Source organism: Pygoscelis adeliae, unplaced genomic scaffold, assembly GCF_000699105.1.
Source record: "Pygoscelis adeliae isolate BGI_AS28 unplaced genomic scaffold, ASM69910v1 Scaffold38, whole genome shotgun sequence".
NCBI classification, from domain to species: Eukaryota; Metazoa; Chordata; class Aves; order Sphenisciformes; family Spheniscidae; genus Pygoscelis; species Pygoscelis adeliae.
In genome coordinates this window covers 8775961-8800004 of record NW_008825614.1, presented here as the reverse complement: position 1 = coordinate 8800004, position 24044 = coordinate 8775961, and the positions used below count along the sequence as shown (strand labels likewise).

The 24044-nt window shown below is 42.7% G+C and overlaps 1 protein-coding gene across 1 annotated transcript in view; it reads right to left on the bottom strand.

Moving 5' to 3' along the window:
• Positions 1–3635: 3635 nt before the first annotated feature.
• MICAL3 (microtubule associated monooxygenase, calponin and LIM domain containing 3) overlaps positions 3636–24044 on the bottom strand; it is a 114523-nt gene continuing 94114 nt past the window's right edge. Inside the window, 4 exon segments of the mRNA XM_009332877.1 lie at positions 3636–8457; positions 8542–8615; positions 9625–9724; positions 12074–12139. Of these exon segments, the coding sequence (XP_009331152.1) occupies positions 8273–8457; positions 8542–8615; positions 9625–9724; positions 12074–12139 (425 nt within the window). The 3' untranslated portion in view covers positions 3636–8272.

Below are 24044 nucleotides of genomic sequence, written 5' to 3'. Positions count from 1 at the left end.
CCCGAGCGGAGCTCCCCTCCCGCCGGCACAGCCTCCTCCGGAGATATGTCAGCTTGGGGGTAAAGCGGTCCCGGGCCTTTGGCCCCCCGCTGCTGGAAGGATTGCTCTGGAACTGGGATGGGTTCCGACCGTGTTCTTCTTGGCCTAAGTCTCCTCGTGTCCCGTTTATAACCACTTACATCCCTGCCAAATAAATTTAACTTCTCATTTAATGTGGTTTTATGGGTTTAATATAGTTCTACTTAAACTAATTTTTATTTAATACAGCCTCACAGCGTTAACATAGTTTTGTTTAAAGCAACGCTTACTTTGTATTTAATACAGGTTTCCTGTCATGCTCTTTCTTCTTCCTAACACGCTGCGTCACGCTACCACTTTCAGCCTTTTTGCTACACAAAGCACGCGAAGGGTGTCTAATCAGGAAGGGGCTGATCGTGGAGTGTCTTTTAAAGTTCCTGGGATTCCGTAAAACGAAGACCAAACCAATGCTGACTCAGGTTTAAATCACGCGTTGGCCAACCCATTGGGCGGCTTCACGCTGGGAATTATGTAGGGGAAAAAAGCGACACGTAAGTATCTGCCAACTTTTGTAAATTCCAAGGAACTGAAGAGAAGTTTCTGTTTTTTCAAACTGTTCAACTTGGTCTTGGAAAGTCAGCGCTGCTAGCCCCAAGTAGGCAAAACACATACTCTCTCTTCCTTCTGCCCAAAGTGTCTATATTTCTTTTGAGAAATCTGCATTTTTTTTTTGTTTCTGGTATCTGAGTAATATAGATTATTTTATAGATTTGTATAGAAAATTTTAATAATAAAAAAAGAGATGTGATCTTATCTTTTGCTTACAGGAAACCACGTGATTCCTGTGTCTGAGAGAGTCAGAAAAGCACCACATGCTCAGCAAGTTTGGAAATACTGGTTTATCCATTCCCTTGCTGTCCACAGGCATTTACACTGTTGGAAAGATGCCAAGGGAAAACGGTGCTTTTTCCAGGGCTCGATTTGGACAGGTTTTGTTTCTTTCCTTATTTTGAGTGCTGTGTAAGAGGATGCAGGCTAAGGAAGGAGGCAACTCCTCAGCGCTTCCCTCAAGTAATACCTATAAAATGAAGCGGGAGGCCCTCTCCCTCCCTCTGGGAGGATGACACCGGCTGTGTTGCGATCGAGCAGCCACATGCCAGCACCGCTGCTTTCACCCGTTACCACCTGCAGGATCCTTTTCACAGCTCCATTGCTGCTGACGCTTAGGATTTGAAGGAGGAAGACGTGCTTGGGCCCTGCTTGAATCTTAAAGGGAATCTCCTCCAAGAATGCTTTTCCCGGAGAGAGATGTGGCTAGGTAGCATCCTTACAGCATTAGGTTTGCATTCTCCTATATGCAGGACTTGCTTAAAAATGCAATTGTTAATGTAGGCAGCTGTCGCAGCACTCATGGTGAGGACTTTTCAAAAACTGTTAAACACGAGGGAAGCCAGAATGCCAGCTTTTTCACCTGCTCTTTGCTCTTAGCGTTAGGCATGACTTCCCGTTAGTTATTTTTCCTGACAAGTTACATTCATTGTCTTTAACGAGGCTGAGTAGCTGTGTAACATAACATGTGTCTTCTGCTGCCAAAAAGAGGCTCTGCCAAGCCTTGGGTTTGCATGTTACTTAACAAATCCATGACATCCTTCCTCCTCCTCAGAGCCGAGAGCACGTTCATACTCCCTCTGCGGTAACGGCCATGCTACTCCTTACCGAAGTGCTGCACGCAAAGATTTGGGGAGGGGTTGCGGTTTTGTGCCGAGGGGAGCAACATAGGTTCGGTGAGGCAGCTTCGAGGGACTTGAAACACCACGTGCAGAGAGGGTCGGAGGCTCCTGAAGGCTACTTTCATTATCGACGGAAACTGAAAGCAGCAGCTGCCACCACGCTGGGCTCCTGGGGGGGGGATTTCTTTGTTAGAGGGCCTTTTTCTGGTGTTATTTCTTACGCACACATGGCTAATCTGTGCAGGAAGTGTGACCCTGCTCATCTCAGAGGGCCCTCCATCCAGGGCGAGCGTAGCTCTTTCCCAAAGCAAGCAATACAGGAAGGTCTCTCTAGGAGAGCGGTTGTTCCGTCCGTAGTTTATAAAGTAGCAGAACCTCTGGGTCCCTAATTGAGATCGGGGGCTAACAAGTTCGTAGTGTAATTAAAAAGCCGTGATGAAGCGTCACAGGGTTGGTCTCCTAAGCTATGAACGGGAGCCGATCTCCCGTGTCCCAGAGTCCAGTGGTCACTTTCCATGTATTCATTTCTCTTTTGGCATCAAGGGAGAAATCCTCGCGGATTGGCCTTTTGACACCAGAGAACCCTCCTGGGTAACCGCAGCGTTCTCCCACTACTATTTGAAAGCAAGAGACCAAAAGGACAGGAAGAATTGTTGGGTTTGAAACGTCCCCAAAGAACTGCCGACCTACCGAGCTGCACAAATGAAGGAGCGAGCTGTGTCGCTCCTCCCACCCGCGGCACAGCCTGCCATCCCTGGCCTCCGTGCACTGCGCAAGAGGAAATCCGAGGCCCGTCATCCCCCCTGTTGCCATAATAGGTCTGTCCAACCACCTTACGAACACCAGAGTTTATCCTTTGTTTTGAAAATGGTTGGGTGGGCAGGAAAATAAGACTCATTGTTTGGGATTTCCCCGGGTGGGATTTCCCACAACATCCTGTGTGTTTTCTGCCTGTTGAAAAAAAAGGCACAAAGTCTTAACGGTTTCCCTCATGATCTACTTAAATGACAGCAGTGCTGCTGACTGGATGTCATTCCTCCGGGCTCCAAGCTCCTGACGTTTACTGGAGCCGGCACCCACCACTTAGGCCGAACATCGGCCCTTTTCAAACAGGAGATACCCAGACAAGATGCCTTGTCTGAGACACGAGCTGGTGAGGTTGAACCTCTGAATCCTTCCAGTCTGTTCAAGGGGCACAGCTCCGGAGCTGCACATTGCTTAGCTAACCTTCCTGAGCTGGCACAGTGCAGAGGAGACGTGGGCATGGAGTGGTGGAGGCTTAAAACAACACAGAAAGTCAGCACAGAGGCGTTGATGTCATTCACTCCTTATTTTAACTAAACGCTGCTATACCAGCGTCAGATGTTCATGCTAGCGCTGCAGGCTAAGGAAGCGAGCTACAGCTACAGAAATGAAATCCTAGTTCTTACAATTCAATTTACATTAACCTTCACCACTTCTTGGCTATTTATTGTAATTTCTCTTCAGAGAAAATCTGAAGAAACGACGTAAAATATGGAGAAAGAAGGACCATGTATCGGGGCTGTATCAAGGTCGATCTGTTTGTATCTCAGATAATTCAGATGGGCTCCAAGTGTTCCAGCAAAAGAGAAATTGAAATCGGGCCCTTTAACACCTAGCTTTTTAACTCATCTCAAGACCACCTTCCCTCAGCTCCCAGCTTCCTCTTTATTCATCTACCGTGGGAGTGAACGCAAGAGAAACAAATGGTAACTCCACCAACAAAAAGAAAAAATAATTAATGACTTTATTTTTTTTTTTTTTAGTTCAGTTGGCCATCTGAGGTGCTAAAATCTCAACACCAACGAAGCAAGTGTGCATAAAAACAAACGATAAAACACAATCAAACAGAAAAAAACAGGCTGGAACAGAGTTGGTTTTTTTACAGGTAGGGTATACGCTTTTCTGTTAACACTCCATACATGCCAACCCTAAAAGCCTTGAACAATCTGAATATCAGAGTTCGCTTTCATACAAAAGGGAAGATGCCAAAGCAGATCCCTTCACCTGGATTAGACTTCACACACACATGCGTGCACGCACAGATACACAGCATTTAAGTTACTGCAGTGCCATCAGAACATGGCATCCTCCCCTTCACATCTGCTTTCAGCGACATCCTCCTCTGCCCGGCTACCCTGCCTATAGCAGTACTCTGAGCGATCCAAAAGCAGAAACTTTTGGAAAGCTTCTAATCTCTGTTATTTTGCAACGGTCGAGAGCCAGCGATCTCTTTCTCTGTGAACTATGTACAGGCTGGTTTTTAGTATGCTTTAGAGTTCTCTTTATTGCAGACAGTGATGACTGAAATTCCCATAAAACCATATTGTGGCTTTTCAGTTTGTACACAGGAGATTTTATAATGCAACACCTTTCTCATCCACTGGTGTCTGGTGTAAACACTTAATTGAAAACTCATTTTAAAAGAATGTTAACTAAACAAGGTGTAGCTGTGAACATTTTAGGAACAGCTGCTAAGAAAACGGAACTGCCGGCTGCTCTAGATCATGCAGTCTAGACCACTTATAATACTTCATAATGTTCAGGATTAGGATGTATAAAAATATTAAAAACCACCAGAGTGCACACAAACGTGGTGACTAGCTCTACGCAAGCACCGTGTTCTAAGAGAGGCCTAGGCATTGCACAAAACTCAGATTCTTGACCGTGGGGGTAACCCAAGGATCCACTGGTGTCTTTACATACAAACAAATATATACATAAAATGCAGAGACGGATAGAGAGAAGGACAGACTTTTAAAACTTGCGGTTTGCTCTAAAATATGTTTAGCAACGCAGTTTGTAACATGCCCTAGCGAGACCGTGGGGTATTGGTTAACTGAAAGAAGGAATATGTCTGGAAGTTGGAGCTGAAACGTCTTGTCACCTCCCCACGCATAGTTCTTTGAAGCTCAGGATTTTACAGCCATTTGTGTTTTAATGAAAACATTGTTAAAAGGAACAGAACAGTTAAAAAAAAAATTGTACTGTGAAAACAGCAGATTGGTTGTTTTGGCAGTCCTCACTCCCCCATCCCCATTTGCCTCCCGGGTGTTTCCAGGAGGTAGTATCCCCCTCCCTTCCCCGTAGGGGACTGAAGTGCTTGCCCCATCCTCAGTGTGCCCATTTCAAAAGGAACACAGGTTAGGTTCCAAGCTCGGCTCTCCTCCTACCTACTGCAGGGAAGAAGCGGCCAGCCCGTGGTACGGACCGTGTCACATGGGGACGGATGCCCTTGCGTGCCCACTTCTCAGAAGCCAAGGGCCTTTTCACTCCCCTCATACACGAAATGGACACACGTCATTGAATGCACATGGCTGAGTCATGTGCTGCTGCCCACCTGGGCAGCACAAAGAGCTAGAACATCCTACTTGGATTCTGGTACAAATAAGGGATCTTGTGGTCACAAGAGCCTTCTTCAGCTTTAAAAATACAAAATTTGAATTAAAAATATTCAGATATTAAAAAAACCCAGTATCTGATATGCAAGTCATATTCTTAAAGTGCAACTGAACAGCAAATACAAGTTGTGCCTTTTTCAACCATTTTGATATAAAAAGGCCTTTTAACATTCCCTTTCGTGTATTTTTAATGAATTTGTGCGTGCGGTCTTAGCTCTTAATTTTCATTCTTGCTGCTGGAGGACTTCAGCGTAACCTAAAGAGTTCAGTTTTAGAATATGTAGTTTTCCCCTGCGATAGGGCATTACACCCTCAAGTGATATCACTCTTCGGCATTGCAAAGATCTGGCCAGCGTCCCCCAGCGTGAAAGGGAAAAGTAGTAAACTGGTATTTCTTCTTCAGGATTTCTTTCTGTTCTACAGCTCACGTTCAATGACCTTTTGTTAAAAGTTAGATGTGGTCCATATACCTAGTGCATTATAAAACGGACTGAGGCCAAGTCTCTGCACAAGACAGTTTACAATAAACTATGTGTCTGGCTTCCCTCTTTATTCCCTCCTCCTCTCCAGCTTCCGCTGGCCCCTCACATGCAGACTATGTAAACTACCACTGCCAATTTGACTTGTGCAGCTGGCCCCTGCACTGGCAAACGGGGGGAATTCTGTTTGTTGGATACTCTGTTGGTAAGCCAACCCTCTGTGATGCTGGTATAGCAGGTACCGCTTGCTAACATGCACAATTACTAAGTAGCACTGCAGCTGCCTGCCTGCTTGGTTTCATGAGCATCTGGATTTAATATGTAATGCCTTAGCAGAAAACACTAGGGGGGGATAAAGGGGGAACACTCGAGACAGAAAAAACGTTTCCACAGTTAACAACCAGCACTGCTCAGTCTCTGGGGACTGTCCTACCCATTCTTCCTCAGCCTGAGGTATGCTCCCGCGTCAGAGGTGAATTCAAATCGTAGACTCTGGCTTACAGAAGACCTCTCTGAAGGAGGTAGAGAGCCAACAGCAAGAAACCATGCTAACTTCTGTCCTGGGGCAAAAGAATAAAGGATGTTCAGCCCTGCTTGGGTACCTTGCACCAACAGCGTAAGTTCAAGCTGAAAGAGTCAGTATGCTGTATGAATACGCTTGGGAATGGAACACTTTCTCAAGGACATCGGGGAGCAGGCTTAGTACTTCCTTAACAAGAAAAGAACACAGCCAACATCCCGAGGGGGGAAAAAAAACTCTTAACATGTCACATTAAGGATGGGATGCATACCCAACGCGCAGTGCTATTTCAGCTCTGCGGGACACGTTAAGGACATAGCGTGCTCAGGGAATCTGTCAAACAGTGAATGGTGCTGAACTGCTCAGTGCATGTCCTGCTCATTGCTTAACAGATGACTACAACGAGTACCCTCCTGGCTGAAAAGCAGCAGCTTCACTAGCTGAGCCAAAAGGAGCTTCTTCCAACAGATGCAGCAGGAAATACGCTATTTTTGTTTTCATGGAAGTCCCTCTAGCTGTATCTCAGGAGTGTGAGGGTCCCCTCTTTCAGTGAGAGAGGGACATATGGGATATTTCTGCCTCACAGTTTTGGCTTTCTTGTTATGAAAATGTAAAATTTAAATAAATTATAAGTTTATTAGTCCAACAGAGGGAATCTGGGATGCAGAAGAAAAGTATGCTAGGAACACAAATAGATTCTTACAACTCCATGAGTGCGCAGGATTTTGTCATAAAGGAAAACTTCTAGGGCAGGATGCATCCATGGGTCCATAAAGGCTGCCCTTGCTGGGAAGCAGGGACCAATCCGCAGTAGTGTCTTTCTCTAATAGAGTTAAAACACTCCCTCCACAATCAAATATGTGTAACAATCAAATTATTAATAAGAACACTAATAAATAGCCACAGGTAACAACGTCCAGTAATTTAGAAGTGGAAGTTGTAGTATGCAGCAGGCACACACACCCATCACTCGTCCATTTTTTTCCTAAAAGATACAAAAAAGAATCTTCTTTCAAGTATTAAAAAAATAAGTTAATTGACATAAAAGGGTCAAAGTGACTGAGGGCCCAGGCAGGTCTTAAGCTTCGTTTCCAATGTGCAAAAACAAAATACAGAGGAAAAAAATAAAAACACTGAAAAGTCTTAATGGTGGTTCGGTCACTTAAGGGCTTCTCCCTTTTAGGGGCTTAACAGCCAGGGAATGCCGCCTGGTAACACCCCTGCCCCAGCACACACTTACCACTGTCCCACAGTCAGTATTTTCCAGTGTCAAAACAGTCACAACAAAAACAGAACAAAGAAGCCCACCAGCCTCTGAGCTGTGGCCATGAACACTAAGGCCAGCAGTAGCTGTCTCTCCAGTGTATAGCAAAGCAGAAGGGCATCTTCCCTCTCTTTTCTTCTCCCCTTTTTTCCCCACAAGAAGATTTAGGAGGCTATGATAGGGAGAGAGTCCTCTGATGCCCACATCTCTCTCAAAAACCAGGAGGCAGAGTGTTCCATCACACATACTAGTAGTATCTTCTCTGTCTCATATTTCTTCATATCCATGCATAATGATCAACTGCAGGTTTCTTTGGTGGGGAGGAAGACTAAAGCGAAGAAGGTGTTGCCCTGGGCTTCTGGAGCTCTCTCGGACAGCTGACTCCACCATACAGGCTGCTACAGGCTGCTGTGGTTTTCCAGAGAGGGTTGCCACTTCCCTCCCTTTTATTAGAACTGGTGTAGTAAAACCAGGAAAGGAATGGACTGCCATAAATCCAGTTTAGTTAAGGGTACTTCTTCCCTTAACCTCCTTCCCCACACATGGATTATTCCTCTCCCTCCTACCACACACACAAAATACAGTCCATTGTGTAGGACCTCAAGGAGACTCCACAGTCTCAACTCATTATCTTCAACTTGGCTTGCAGACATGTAAAACTTAAGCTTCTGGAACCAACGCACTTATCAAAAGGCTTCTGAGTGCTTCAAACCAAATCCCTGCATGCTGTCAGACCCTTTGGAGGTTTCCCCTTCAACATCTTCCTATCCATGTAATTCTGGCGAACTCAGGGTAGGCCAACTGGACAACACAGACCAGCAGAGGTAAATGTGTTAAGCTCAGGACCAGTTCAAGCTAAAACCTTTGGAAAGCATGACTGCCTCCAGGTCCTTGTCTTCTTCTTTTTCTCGAAGCCGTTGCTCCTCAAGGAGAGCCACAAGAGAATCTCTCTGCTCCACTACTTCTAGCATCTCGTTCAGGATCCTCTTCTCCTCTGAGAGCTCCTCATCTGTCTTCAGATGATCTACAGAGATATCAAAAACTATCAGCATACACAAGGCTAGAAATATGCACATACAAACTATAAAATATTCCCTTTTGCTCTCACCTTCTACTGCCATCCTCTCCCGGAGTTCCTGCTGTAATCGACTCTGCCTGTCTTCCAGTTCTAGCTCCCGAGCGCTGAAAGGGAAGCATCAGGAATCCAAGTTATGGGTACACTAAAATACTCCATACATTGCTTCATATCCATTCTCAATTTCTGCTCCCCCTCTAGATACCTGCTATGCATTTTACCAATCTGTTTTGGAACAACTCTTAAAACACCTAAAATATATAGCTATATTTTTTGAAGATTTAAATGTATTTTTTTCAGCATCTCAGGTTCTTTACCTTCAAGCTAGGAAGTGCAATACAGGAAGTTGAGCAGATTATGGGTGGGATTAAATCTAAAAATGGTGTGAATGAATAAACAAATCTGCAATGACTGCAAAATTATACTTTACCTCTATGTATCTCCTGCCACTTCCCGCTCTAAAGACAAAGTCACTTATCAACTAAGGACATGTCAGGCCATTGCCTTTTCAGATTCCAATGCAGACAACACCTTGGTGCTTTTCTGACACAGGCACTAAGATGATCAGCTTCCACACTGCCTGGGTCAGCTGACATACTCAGAAATGAATTTCGGTGAATTTGCAGCATGAGGACTGAGAAAGCTCCCAATTTCATTAACAGGAAAAAAGCCTTATCATCTGAGCCCAAATGAGAGGCACTGGGGTCCCACTACAGGCAGAGGGCCACATGGCAAAGGGGACTGAATTAAACACTTTTGGCTACACTTAAAAGTGGACTCTACCAAAACCAGGAGAAGTCACACATTATTTCTGCATAGCTCAAAAACACTTGCGTGAACAAGGTGTGTTTTATCCAAGAACAGCTTGGGAAGGGCTCAGAGCTTTAAACACGCATCTGTACTTCTGCATAGGCACAAATAGTAAGAACTTTCATTCGTTATTGCTATTATTCCTTCTTCTACCACTCTTCTGAAACATACTTGGGTTCATAGCTCAGCCAAGAATCAGCCTAAGAGACTGCTGACCCCCGGCATTATAGGGAGGACAATACTGACAGATCGTCCAATACTATTTGTAACATAATCCCTCTTTTGAAGCTTTGCACATTCACTCACAATATCATCAGTTCAGACTCGTAGCGAACCAAGGCATTCTTCTCCTGCACCAGCTTGAACCACTCCTGCATCAGCTTGGGATCATCTTTCTTACCCATGCCTGCCAAAAAAGAAACCTGGTAAGTTTTCAGGTAATGCCCTGCAATCCTTACAAGCCCAAACTGCAAAAACAACAATGGGGCAAAATGTGCAAAGAAAGCCGAGCAAGATGCTGCCAGAGCACTCCCAAGCCGGGTCCATTCAGTTTGCCTAGAGCACACAGAAGAGTGGAAGTCCCCTCCAGAAAGATTCTCTTCTCTTTGGAGCCTGATTTTTTTTTTTTCTTTCTGATTTTCTTGTGATTGCTTGTTTCTTCCTCACTCTTAATGCAGAAAGCCCAGATTTCTGTAAGTATTTCATTTCTCCTTTCATTAAAAGAGCTTTATAGATCCTCATGCCAGCTACTTAAATGTATGCTCATCAGAAACAGACTCAATTGCCACTCCGTGTGTTTTACCTTTATTTTCTTCAATTGCATGTCCTCAATCTTTTCTTTTACTGGCCAAAAGTAACATCTTGTCTTTTCTTTTTTCAATAGCTAAAGAAATCTTTTCTGACTGCTCCTCCCAGCCACATGTATCTATCCATCTTGAAGACCCCCTCTGAACAGTGAACACAGAAACTACTACTGTATCGCACATCAGCACTGGAAAGAAAAAGAATCCCCAGACACATTTGCTAACATCAAAGCAGAATAAAAATACCTTGGGCCTTGGCCACCTCATACAGAACTCTTAGTTGGTATTTCATTTATTTTAAAACCAACTCCTAAACTTACTCAGTAGTCCACTGATGAATCTCATATCTGTCAGCAGTTATGTGGAATGAATTGCAGAATGCTGTTCCCAAAGCCTTCTGTTGATATTTATCATATGCAAGAGCTTACCAGGGAAGCTCCTCCTAGCAGTCTCCTGATCGGGGCCCCTGATTCCACACTGAACTACCTGCAGATGAATGCTGTGACTTATATCAGACACTATCAAAGACACTAGCAATGCGCCTGCCTGCATGGAAACAGAGGCAAGAGCAAGGCCTCAAATCAAGCTCAACAGTATTCTCGGGTTGCTGCATCCTATCAGCTTGCACTGCATGTAACCTAGGCATCCTAAAGTAACTAACATCGCTGTCTATGTTTGTTATTATGGATATGTACTATCTACATCAAGAGCAAAAACTCTCACAGTCATTTTGATGCTAAAAATAATCAAGCAGCAAGCTTACTATTCAAACTCTGGGAAACACTTCACAAATACCACATTAATGGCTAGTTAAATCAGACCTGTGCCCTGCCTCCATCCTTAGGATCTCAGAGAAGTGCTGCACTGGAGCTAAACAAAGGAGAGCCTATAACTCCTATTTAACTGCAGCTGAGGCTGACAATACCTGCCTTTGAAAAATGGTAACAGTAGACCCTTGGGGAATACCAGACCTGGTTGTACCACCCTAAGAGCCTCCGGCTCTGTAGACTTTATACCAGTGTGTTGCTCAGTTCCAAGCATTCCTTTCTGAGCATCTCTGCACAATATGCCCGTGTGGCAACAGGAGAGGGAGACTGTACATGCAGATGTCCAGTGCTGTGGCGCCATGAAAGCACTGGGAAGTCTCCCCATCCTTTCCGATGCCAGGATGTATAGAAAACAAACGCCTAAGAAAAAGCCAAAACCACAACGCTATTGACCTATGAAATACATAAGTATTTTTAAACAGCCAATGAGCAGAGGAATAATGGGAGGATTGGAGAGGGAGCACTGACAACTGATGTGAGGGAGCACCACAGAAAGCAGAGTAAGTGGTTAGCAAAATTACACCATGAGCACACATAAACAGCCCCTTCCCCCATGCCTTGGCAATGGAAACTCTACGGCAAACTCCATTTGGGACAGTTAAAGAATGCACTCAGCGAGACAGATGAGGGAAAACTGGTCTAGCTTAAGGTTTGTTGTTTTTTAAAGTTCAAGGATGTTTCTGTAAACCAGTCCTTATAAAGACACAGTATTCCTTTAATCCATATCTACTAATTAAAAGGCCATTTAAGGAAGGAGATTTTCTTCCCTTACCCCACCTTCCAAACATCTTTCAGGAGGTATAGAGAAATTGAAGCCACCAAATGAAAACAGAAACTTTCAAGTATGACGTTACTGCTCCCACCGCTGCTGCCCAATGTCCCTCCCAGTCGCTACGCCCTCCCTAGCACAGCTGGCACTAGCAAAAGGGATACTGTACCTTTAATAACTTGCCACAGGCTCAGAGAAGCTGGTTACCAGGTTGCTACTGAGAAGGCTGGTTTGGGGACACAGCAAGAAGAGGGCTGGGGACGGGGCTGGGGGCCTTGTGGTCACTAGCTGACTAGTGCTGCTATGACAACCCAGCTGTGGTCAAGGAGAACGGGGAGCGTGTGAAGTTACATTACCTTCATGGGCACAGCAAGGGCAGAAGGAGAGAGGTCTACGACGTGGTGTCCCGGCATTGGGCTCAACTTCAATAGGACCAAACGAGGAAGAGGAAGAGGCAGGAGAGGAAGAGGAAGTTGGAAGTGGAACAGAAGAGGAGGAAAGGGGTGAAATAAAAGACAAGCAAAGGACAAAAAGCATAAGAGTGAGAAAGAAAGGAAACACAAGAAGAAAAGAAAAAAATACAAGAAATGGAGAAGCAGAAACAAGGGATACAGCCTACAGATGAATAATGTCCCTAATAAGCACAGACAACAGGTAACAGGTAGACTGAGGTACTGGTGAACTCTTACTGAGCTGTACAAATACCAGGCAGGAGGTTATTGTTACCGTACTTTTTCCTAACGTACATTTTTCAATCGCGTGGTCTTTAACCGAACGGTTTGTGAACAAGATGTCAGGACGAGCAGAGATGAGTATTTAACTCCTGCTGATAAATGTCAAATTTCAAGGAGGATTACAAAAAGTCTCGCCTGCATGCATAAGACACCAGCTGTAAGCAGCCACCCTACCTTAAAGCTTTATCAGGGCCATGCTCTTATCACCATGGCAGAATCCCCTGATGGTAAGAGTGTCCTTTTTAATGGAAAATAGTTTCTTCAGACAGGGAACATCACAGGGAGAATCTGATTAACGTGGAACCAGCCTGCCAGGATCTGCTGTGTCAAGTATGGTGAGTACACATGTACTCAACTGGACTGTTGTGCTTAGAGGGGGAAAGGCTTTTACATGGATAAAAAAAGTGATTCACATCAGGGTCCGTGGGGGCAATGACCAACTGAGGGCTTTGCAGAGTTAAAACGGTACATTTAAAGGTCTCCCTTGACATTCTTATTTCACAAAGCATTTTAAAGCTTACAAGTACTGTTAGTATCAGTGACTTACTGAATCTTTTTCATCTTTTCTGTCACCCAGTGAAGGACAAACATTTCGCATCTCTAAAATGGTTCAGCTGTTTTAACACTGAGAATTTGCTCCTCAGCTGTACTTAACGTTACAGACATAAACAGTAGGAAGTAACCAACATCACTAATAGTTACAGGAGAACATATGCACCAGGAAGGTGATGAGCCTGAAACATCAGAGCTAGCAGAATGGAACACTTACTGCTCTCAATGCACAACCGCATTTATAAAGAGGAGGCATTTCTGTGTTGGGAAGAGGCATAAACTCCACAACAACAATATGGTAAGAATAACACTTATTTTGGAGAAGTCAGCAGAGCTTGATATACGTGGTTTGGAGACAGCTTTACAGAACTAGACTACCAGCAGACTGGGAAGGCTTTAGAAGGGACCATCACAGAACTAGATCAGCACATGGAGGACACACTGGAGCGAGGAGGAGAGCACATCGGCTTCAAAGCCTGTGACTGAGCAGCGCAGCTTTCTCAGACAGGAAGAAACCTCTGTACTGGGAGGAGGAAGGGGCAACATTAGGAGAGGTGCCACAGTTGGCCATATGACAGTTACAAATAAAGCGTCGTACCAACAGTAATTGACAGTACCAGAACCTTAATTCTAGTTGTTCAGTTTTCCAACTTCTTCATTTAAATTAAAAAATAATCGGGCTTTTTTTCCCCCTACGATTGCCATTTCACAGATTAGGTTACAAAAAGCAAAAACAAACAGGTAAAACCCCAAACCGCAAAGGCACTGTGAAGAATAAGCTTCCACACAAAATAGAGCATTTAGTGCATGATACCTATTATAATTTTTATTTCACATCCTATCTTATTCAGCATGAATTCTTCTGTATATGCTTTAATACTCTAACTTGGTGCTGGGGGGGGGGATCAGGAGACAGACATTTAACTACATAGAAAAATCCACTTCGATTTTTCAGGGTTTGAGATTTCATTCAGAATTGTGTGTGTGTGTGTGTGTGTATGGGATGTTGATAACTCAAAGGCAGCTATATTCATATATTTCAAACCACGGACGTATAGACTTCGTAAGGAATTCCCAGTTTGCCATATTTGATCTGAAAATAAATACCTGGTATGTGAAAATGCCATTCATATCGTTGCGACATGGCCACAAACTACTAACTTCTGTCATCAGTGAGCAAATGGTCTGATCCTAGGAGAAGATACCATCTTTGGTCTCCAGTAAAAAGCCACAGGTTTTACATAGCAGAAGGCTGTAATACAGAACCCACTCCCTGCAACTGTGTTTTCTTCCTTTGCTCTTAGTTGTGCTATTTTTTAACAGAAATATTATCCTCCCACTCTTGTCTAAGGAAAACACGTCCTTGAATCAAGTTACAAAGTCCATGCTATCTATGATAGTCCTGCTACTGGAAATGTCAACATTGCTCTTCAGTAAGATAGTGAACATAACCTGTACTATTAAGATCCTTTCCAATTACTCCAGATGTAAGTTATAGTTGCATCAGTGAATACAGGTTATACGATCATTACAATTGCTTTGGAAACCACTTTCGTCCAGCCCAGGATGATTAGCAAGGCTTTAAAAAGTGTTCCTTATGTACTGGAGGTCCCAAACAGCGAGGACAGTGTAAAGTGCAACCTGAAAACTTACCTCTTATAGTTCTCTAAAGCTGTGAAAACTACACCAATTATCATGGTCTAAAATACATATCATGCAGTAGAATTTTAAATACATTTTTAAAAACTTCTCTAAGGTGATAGTCATGAAAACTGCCTCCCCACCCTTGCTAATAAAGAGTATCAATACATGTCGTACAGATACTATAAGCAGACTGAAATAGGAACTTTCTAATTTTAAGAGGAAAACTATTTTATCATATTTACTGAAATGGAGAAAGATTTTTCACATTTTTCACAGTAACCAATCTTTAAGTGTATTCCATGTCACACATTTCACTATCCCTTCAGATGAACTCTTTCAAGAAAAGGCCTCTTAACTGTTTTGCAGAAACAGAGAACCAGGGGAAAAAAAAGATCATCTGATAAATGGAAAAAGCTTTCCCTCAGCCAGCTGGTAAGTTTTGACAGTGAATGTATCATCAGATCATTCACATTCCTGTCAAGGTTAATTTAAAAAAAAAAAAAAAAAACAAACTTCACAGCAAGAGCTCTCACTGCGTATATTTATGTTTAAAGACAATCCTGGGAAAAGGCTGAACTCGTCCAGTACTATTAAAAGGAGAACTATGCAATATCCTAGTTCACAATATGGTGTTAAAAACTGTCTCGTCTACCTTGCCTTTATCACTTGTCCAATTACATAATGAAAATCCTTACATGTCTTATTTCTCCCAAAGCCATCACTAATCCTACAGTATATAGTATTATTATTATATTATCGTTTAGAGAAGAGACATCACCACCTCATGGGCTCATTAAATTAAAAACATGATTATCACTGCAAGACAATTTTCCTGGCCATGGAGTCAGGGCCAGACAGGAAAAACTCTTTTGATAAGCAAATTAAAAAAAACCCAAACAATCCCCTTTCTGTTTAAGTCTCCTCCATCACCAAAAAACCCAGGCCAGGTCTGGCGACACAGGTCCTTCATCCACAGCATGGGAAGAGTGCTGCTGGCAGCAACAATACAAGCTACCCACTGCCCCGCTGAAGCGGTTTGCTCAGAAGGAGCTGAAGGGTAAGAGAAGAACCATTTCTGTGACCATTCACTTCTTAGGTTCCCTCTGTGCTGTCAGCAAGAGTCTGAGGTGTGACTATAGCTTCTGGCCAGAAAATTATCACTTTTTTTTCCCCTAGAGAGACAAAACCGCCAACAGATTGTGTTAATCACAAGTTGTTCCTTTTCAATGCCACAAGCCAACTTTTCTGAATGCGTGTAAAGCCTTCAAAGCAAGATCAGCAGCCCAAGCTGCTGGCAAGCAGAGGCATTCAGAAGGGCACACAGGGTGATCGGTACAGAGCCGGGAGCTGCAGCTTGCTGAGGAAAGGAGCGTGCCCCAGCACCCGAGCACACTGAACATCCTGGAGAGGTAGAAGCTCTGCCTTGCAGATTAGCCACATCCCATCAATAAAGTAACTGGAATTATCTTGCCTCTGTGAAGAAATGCCTTCCCCAGATCTTTCTGGGAAATCTTTCATGCAGCCATGAAAAGAAAGGCCTTGTTTGTCATAGCACCCTTAAGGGATTGCAGTCTTTGCTACAGTGATGGAAACCAAGAGCCAGGCCAAGAATAAACACCATAGCTCCAAAGCCTCTTCAAAACAAGGAACAGAAGCTGTATAGCCACCATGAAAATATACCTTCCTTTTCACTGTACATTGTTCTTTGTTACACAAACTACATTGGACTGTTGTCTTCTTTTCTACTTTTCATTCACCTATTGTTTAAAGAGCAATACTTCAGACTGGTTTTGTCCTTTCCCGCTGTAGCTACGTAACACTTCTTCATAATCTGAAGCACAGTAGTAAAAATGATTGATCAGGATGAAGAAAGCACAGCAGAAAATTTGGGGTGGCAGACACCATTATGCCTAAGCTACAGCTCATATTGATCCCCTTCACTATTTGCCTATGTCCTGTGGTACGAGAGATGTGATTTCTGAGAAGTGGTAAGCCACTGCAAATCAAAATGACTTGAACAGATATACCACAGACCAAATGGGGTCAATATCCTTTGCAAGCTTTGCATCCAAAGGCTTTGATTTCTATATTGCTGACTAACCAGGGCAGTTTGGAAATCAGCAACACTGGGCAAGAAATCCAGCTCTGAGGCTAATCTCAGTTCTCCTGAACCATTATGCTGGCACTTGACCTCACAAGCTAAGAGCACGACACTTCAGAAATTCTTATTCCACTAACAAATTCCATCACTCATTTAGCAGGCAGACTAAGAACTCTGATTTTAACTCAGTGCTTAAAATAAGGATCAGTCCAAAAGAGATCAGTAAGACAAACTGTGCACTGATCACAGGAAATATCCTCTTTCCCACCTTTTAAAAATCAGTTATGGTCAGAAACCTAAGTACTGAAAAATAAAGCATTCCAACTTTACTATTTGGTGAAGTTGTTCAACAGCAGTGTTGTAAAAGAGCAAGAAAACAGAAAGCCACGTCTTGGAGAATAGCATCCACACAACTGCTGGTATTATAAAGTTGAGGAGAAGGATTCTGACAACTATCCCATAAGCACATCACTCAGTGGGTCGACTTAAATTTACTAAAACTGTGTAAAAAACAATATTCTCTAAAGTACCATCACTAGAAGAAACCTGGGGAAAACTCAATGCAAACTGAACCACACCTTTATTTATCCAGCAGAAGAGAGGAAAAATAAAAGGCGAGGTGGGGAAAGAAAACTAGGGAAAGCAATAGTTGACGCAGAATACACACACAAACGACTGCACAGAAGTCTTCTGCTTCTACTAGACCTCAAGGCACTTCAAAATGCAGTCAGAATTAGTAGAGTCCTGCACTGGCCCTGCCTCCCCAGACTGTTAGTGTCTGCGTGCAGTTGTGAGAGGTTTGCAGAAAGAAGCAGGTAAATAGTAATTGCTTGCTTCCAGTACCTAACAAGTAATTATACTTATCAAGTCCTGCTCATCAAGTGCTCTTTCCTGCTCCAAATTTACAGCAAAGAAAATATGTTACCAATTCACTTCAGTGTCAAAAGCAGCTGCAGACTGCGAAAACAATGTTTATCTTACAACTCCACTCCTCTTCCAGGAGAGCTGTGTTTGCCAATCACAAGAAATAGGACTGTTCCCACTTGAGTATATCAGACTCCAGCCCTGCAGAGTTAGATCTGCAGGACTTTAAAGGATATAGTCAGCTCAAGTATTTTAAAAAAGCTACTAAAAAGTGAAGTTGTTGTAGAGTATGCTTTAAACAAAGTACAAAGAATTAAAAGAAAAAAACCAGAACACAATCGCACTTTTTTTCCTCCCCTGTTTACCTGATGTTGGTAAGGCTCTTGTCAAGAAGGGAGAACATATGTCTGAAATCAGCACTATCAAACATACCAGCTCTCTTCCTTACATCCTTCTTGCCTGTCTCGGCATACTCCAGCCAAGAGCAAAGCAAGATGGGAGCGTGGGGCTGTTTCCTCAGTGATTCCCTGCTGGGTGCAAGGAAAAGGAAGCCGCTCATTTGAACGCAGAGGGAACAACGGAGGTACTTTCCACAGGCAGACGAGGAGTAAACTGGGACAAGGAACTGGTGGGTAAGGAGGAACTGAGGCTGGGACTAATTAAGCAAGGAGACTAAGAATGCAAACTACTAAAGGAGAAGAGACAGAGAGGAGAAGGGAAAAGGGGTAAGGGATGAAAGGAGAAGGCAGATTTGTGGAGAAGAGATGACCTACAATTTTCCAGACAAATGATGCTGGTTAGAAGAGGGAGCAGAGCCCAAAAATTTTGGGAGAAGGCCAGAGGCAGGGACTGAGACTGTGGGGACTGAGTCAGTGGAAGACCAGAGCAGGAACGAAAGACTAGGAACAGCTAGTGGGGAGGAACAGGAGGTCTGAAGGGTAGAATACTATGATTTCTTTGTCAAGAAGATAGGATTAAAATTAAATGCCTGAGAAGCAGAAACTGGGACTGAGAATGAAAACAGAAGTGGGATAAGGAGCTTTGGATGGAAAAAGACAGGAGTAGGACAAGGACTGTCTGGAAAGAGGGAATAAAATGGACAAAGAGTGTTTATCCACCAGAGCACTATATCCTTCCAGCATCTGGCTCAGAAGCCATGTTTTCAAGTCTCACCATTCCACAGCTGCCAGCAAACATCTGTGAAATCCACTGACCGTGTCCCATTTCCTCTCCATGAGGATCTACACAGAGGATGACAACCTAGCACTGCTATCAGTTATTCCATAAAGGCATGAGGCAGAGTTCTCTGTGGTGGATTCTAAAGGTTATAAATCTGTTGATATATCAACATAATACAAACTCTTAATTTCAGTTGACCTTGCAACCTTTGTAATGTTCTTTTAACATAACCACATACACGATATACACATAGGAATAATTACTCAGAATTGAGATGTGACCATCTGTAGCTTGAAATGAAACATCTGCTTTACAGCAACGGTACATGACATTTTAGAACAGGAAGAGAGGATTATGGCATCTGAGCAGAGCAACAGGGGTAGTTAAGATAGCAATCTGTAATACTGCAAACTGGAACCTGACCAAGGATGTCAGAAGTTACCACTCCCTTGCAGAAGTTGTTGCGCAATCTGTAACAACTAAATGAAATGCAACTCTCATTAGTGTAAAGAAAATCCAGAATAAATCAATGCCCTAATCATTCAAAAAATCATTACCAATTTACAGATAGCTTTTCAAAATACTTTGCAATTTTGCTTATCATTCTACTGACAGCATGACTCTAGAGTCATGCCTATGCCTCAGAGACACAAGTTGCCAGTAGAATAATTAACTACAGCCTCCTAGCTGCTTATAGCACTCAGCAGGACCACGCAGCCACACGGCGCTTCAGGGATTTTAATGGCACACCACCCAGATGCAGCATCCTGCACAGAGATGTTAATTTTGGAGCTGAGCTCTAAATCTGCCACCGAATAGTGAGAAGTATCATCAGAGCAATGTATCCCTTCTGGCCAAAGTGTTCTGGCAGCCCCAAAAGCAAATATAAAGCAAATCACAGAGGCAACAAAACAATACCATAAAGCCACATACTCCAGCAGGCTATACTGGCTCATTGCACTTAAAGGGATACTGCCCAATACAGTTTTTTAAAGTTTGTTTCAAAAATGGTATTTTTGAGATGAACAGAAACTTGATATAGTTTTAAAATACATCAACCATTTTTAAAAAACGTGAACACTGTCTCTGACTGTTGGAAGCCCAAGTGACTGAGTCACCATATGAATAAAACCAGCCCGTTATAGAAGATCAAAAATGACCACTCTGGGGTGACTGTCTGACCTCAGAGAAATGGAAAAAGCAAACACACAAAAAAGATAAACAGTAAATTCAATTTTCAATTAAGGTTTTCTGCAACACAATTTTTTAAGCGACAGTGTCCCTTTAAGCAAAGATTATTTTGTTTTTCTTAAAGCCACTATTAGTGATTTTGATGGGATCGCTGTTTCTGAAGAGGTATTAGGAGAAGCAGGAGGAGGGAGAGGTATAGTGGAAATAGCAATTAAACAGGGATAAGGGTCTGTTAAGTGTAATTCAGCATCAACCCTTTTAGAGCTCCTACTCTACGCTCATAAGGTACATGCCAGCCCTGATGGGCGTAACTAGAAAGAGGGTTCCAAAGTCTCTCTGCAGAAGATACCCCAGGAAAGAATGCCAGAGGGACTGAACAGTGAATGAAGCACAGGGCTAGCGGAGGACTATCACATCAAAATTAGCACAGGGGAACTGGGCAACAAATTAGGTCTACTAAGGAGAAAAGTCTTCCATTTTGAAACTTGAACTTAGGTGGATACTCTTAACTCAGGTGGATGTTCTTCAATAAAAGCCTATTGTGCCAGGACAATTTGGAGTCATTCCCAACAGACAGCTACAGATAGATACTATGTGGGACAGCCTCCCCCTGGAGGAGGAGAAATGACAGCTAAAAGCCTGGGCAAGATTACATTTGAAGGCTCAAAGGCAGAACACAATGAAATCAGGGGAAGACTTCTAGTGATGTGTCTCGGATCAGGCCTAGAGCGTGTGGATCTTCCAACTCTGCAGAGCTGGACTATAATGCACTCCCTCAACAAAAACACAGCTTAGATCAAGCAACTTTATACTCTGAAAGACAAATGAAATGAGACCCTCAGATGACAAGGCAACCGAGCAGAGTTTGCTTTCTCTTGGATCCGCTGACAGATGCATTCATTTTAGAAGAATAGATTTAGGGTGATTAAACTAGCAAAGGGAATTTTAATTTTCAAGATAGGCAAATGATAAACAAATGCCGTTGGCAACCCAAAAGTTATCCACCTACTAAGGGATTCAGGAAGTAACATTAATTACAGAAATGCAGAACCATGGTGCAGAGTGATGACCAGATTATAATCGCTAAGTGAAAAACACGAGCTAAACACTGTAACATGTGTTTAGCACTAAATGGGATATTAAAAAAAAAAAATAACATAGCAAGTAGCTTATTAGCTGTGTAATGATGCAAACTGGGCTGACTGGAAACTCTAACAGCAGCTAGAGCAGATTCCAGCAAAAATGACTGGAACTCTTAACAGTAGATTCTCTCCTAACCTTACAGTAAGACAAAACAAGAAAGAAGAAGTATCTGTCATCTACAAGTGTTTCCAAAGTCCCTTGAGGGAGCATTTTGTTTTTGTTAGATCATCACCACACTCCGGCTTTTTTGGAAGAAGTAAACGAGCCCCAGAAGGGGAAGAGGGAGGCAATGGCATGACTAATCCTTTACAGTGCTGTTAGCTTTTGGGAGCAGATCAGTTCTGCTGTTCCCTTCACAGTAAAATATTTTCCTAGAGAGGATTTCAGTGGTAGAGTTGGACTTTGCAAAGGAGAAGCAAAAAAAACAGAACGGCCTTCCACTGCTAGCAGGGAAAGTGGCTGGAGTGAAAACAGTAAGTAAATTTTGAAATAATCAGCACTGTGGAAAATAAAAGAGGGAGCCTTACACATGGTTTGTGGAGCATGCCAGGATCTCCTCTTCCTGAGCTGGAAAAGGGGTTCTGCTATAGCCAGTCACGTGCAAGGGCTATTTCTTCTTGTTTGTGAGCCAAGGATGGGAGAATTAGGTGAAGGGAGGAGTGGGGAGGAGTGTCAGCAGGGTTAGTGTCAGCAGGAGGTTCAGCTATACATACCACCCAGATGCAAGTCGATGAGGTCACTGTAATAAGACTCTCCCCAATAGTCTACAACAAGGAATTGGTGAAGACAGAGTTATTGAATCAGATACCCACCCTAGCCCCACACAATCAAAGCAATATATGAGAAAAAGACATACAGACAGAAACAAAAAAAGGCAAACAAGAAATATGCAGCTATACACATGGGCACATATATATATATATATAAAAAAAGAATTATGTCTCTCTTTCTCTGTATATATACGTATATGCACACACACACACAAATATATCACAAATATATATATTGGGAAGATGAGGAGAAAATTCCCAGCAGGCAGGCAAGGATTTCCAAGGGGAAAAATCAAGAAGTCTACACAGAGACACTTCACCTATTTCAGTCTGCACCAGTACCAGACACTGATGTCTTTCCTGTTCTTGCTGAGAAAAGCAGAACTAATCTTGCTGCTTTCATGCTGAGCAATATGTCAGAAGGAAACAGCGTCATTTCTTAGGTCAGCTGCAGGAAAGGTGTAAGGGTTGATTTCTTGGAGGTGACCGAGTACGGCACACGCGTGGAAGGCACTGACTGAGCACTGACACAAATGGCAAACACCTAAGTGTGGAAAGATGGGTATGTGTGTTTCTGCTAATGCAGTATCTATGCCAGAGAAGAACCTGCACAGAAGTGTATGGAACAGAGATGTGTACGTCCACAGCTGCTAGAGACAGGTACACCATGAGTCTAGCACTGTGTAACATTTCTTTGGGGAAGAGACAGATGGGAGTACTGAGAGCACTATTTCTCACTGCATATGATTCACTTGATGTAAAGAGGAGGCTCTTAAATTTTTCAGTATTGATCTGACAGTAGGAGATATTTTCCCAGTCCTTAAAAATGACTATCAAAGTTTATGCTAAAGGAGGATAAGGGAGGAAAAAAAAAAAGGTTCCAGAAATTTCTGATTTGACATATTTTTAAGTTAATAATTGAAAAAAATGAAAAATCCACATGGGAAGTCAAAGTCATAAGCATGTCCAAACAGGCGAATGCACTATAATACAAAGTACTGTTACATTAATAGCAATCCCATTCAAGGTCTCTCTTGGGACACCGCAGAAAAATGGGGAAATTTTCCATTGAGATTGTCCTACTTTACCTTCGCAATGAAATACCATGATGCAAAAGAAAGGGGGAGGGGTGGGAAGGAAAAAAAGGCATGACGAAAGCTTAGACCACCTGTATATGACAAACTTGCCACCTGAAATAGAGCTTACATTGTCACTTGAAGTAGAGCTTACATTCCAAATCATTCATTCTTGCTACAAACGTGACTATCAAAGGCTGAGATTTTCAAAGATAATCAGAGAGAACATATGAAGGCAATTAAGTAATAATAGGGTGTGAGATCATTTTCTGAATCAGAAACTAAATGTTAGACTGAGCATTCAGCTTTTAAAAGAATAAAAGACCAACTGCACCTTGCCTGAGGCCGAGCCCATTTAAAAAAGGAAAAGACAAGGAGGTAGCCAAGAAGGTGCACTTATTTTGTCGAAATTAAAGTTGACAATGACCTCCAAAATGTTTCTGAGTCTGATTAGTTGAATAGCTAGTATCATCATATAAATATTCCAACTTGACAACTATCAGATAATGAGTGAAATTCCTGGAAAGAATATTGAGCTGTCTGTACCCATTGCTAGGTTCTAAATTAAGTGTAATCCGTCAGGAAGACAGCAGGGCATCACTGTGAAGAATTTATTGACAGTCTTCTCAGTGTAAGTCACTTGGCAAGAACATATTAAGGATGATGCAAAATGGATGGAAAATAGAAGCAAAATTGCTCTAAGTAAATTCTTACCTAGTTTTTTGTTCTTACCAGTCCAACTGAAAAACACTTTTTTCTAAAAATGGAAGGAGGTCCAGAGGTCAGAGATCTGAGGAATTTAAGTTAATGGAAGACCCCTACAAAAGCAAAATCTGAAATTCTTCACAGACGGGAAAAGATGACTAACAGGCAACATGCTAAAAGATGATAAATGACAGAGAAGTAGTTCAGATGGTCTCGTCTATCTTTTTCTACAATAGAAAAAGAAAAGAATCATTACAAAATACAGAATTCTGTTTCTTCTGTCAGGATTTTCAAGTATCTAGTAGTAGGAAACTACTACTACCTAAAACTTCGTACTTAAATGCCTAAGTCAGCGAGCGATTTGTTCT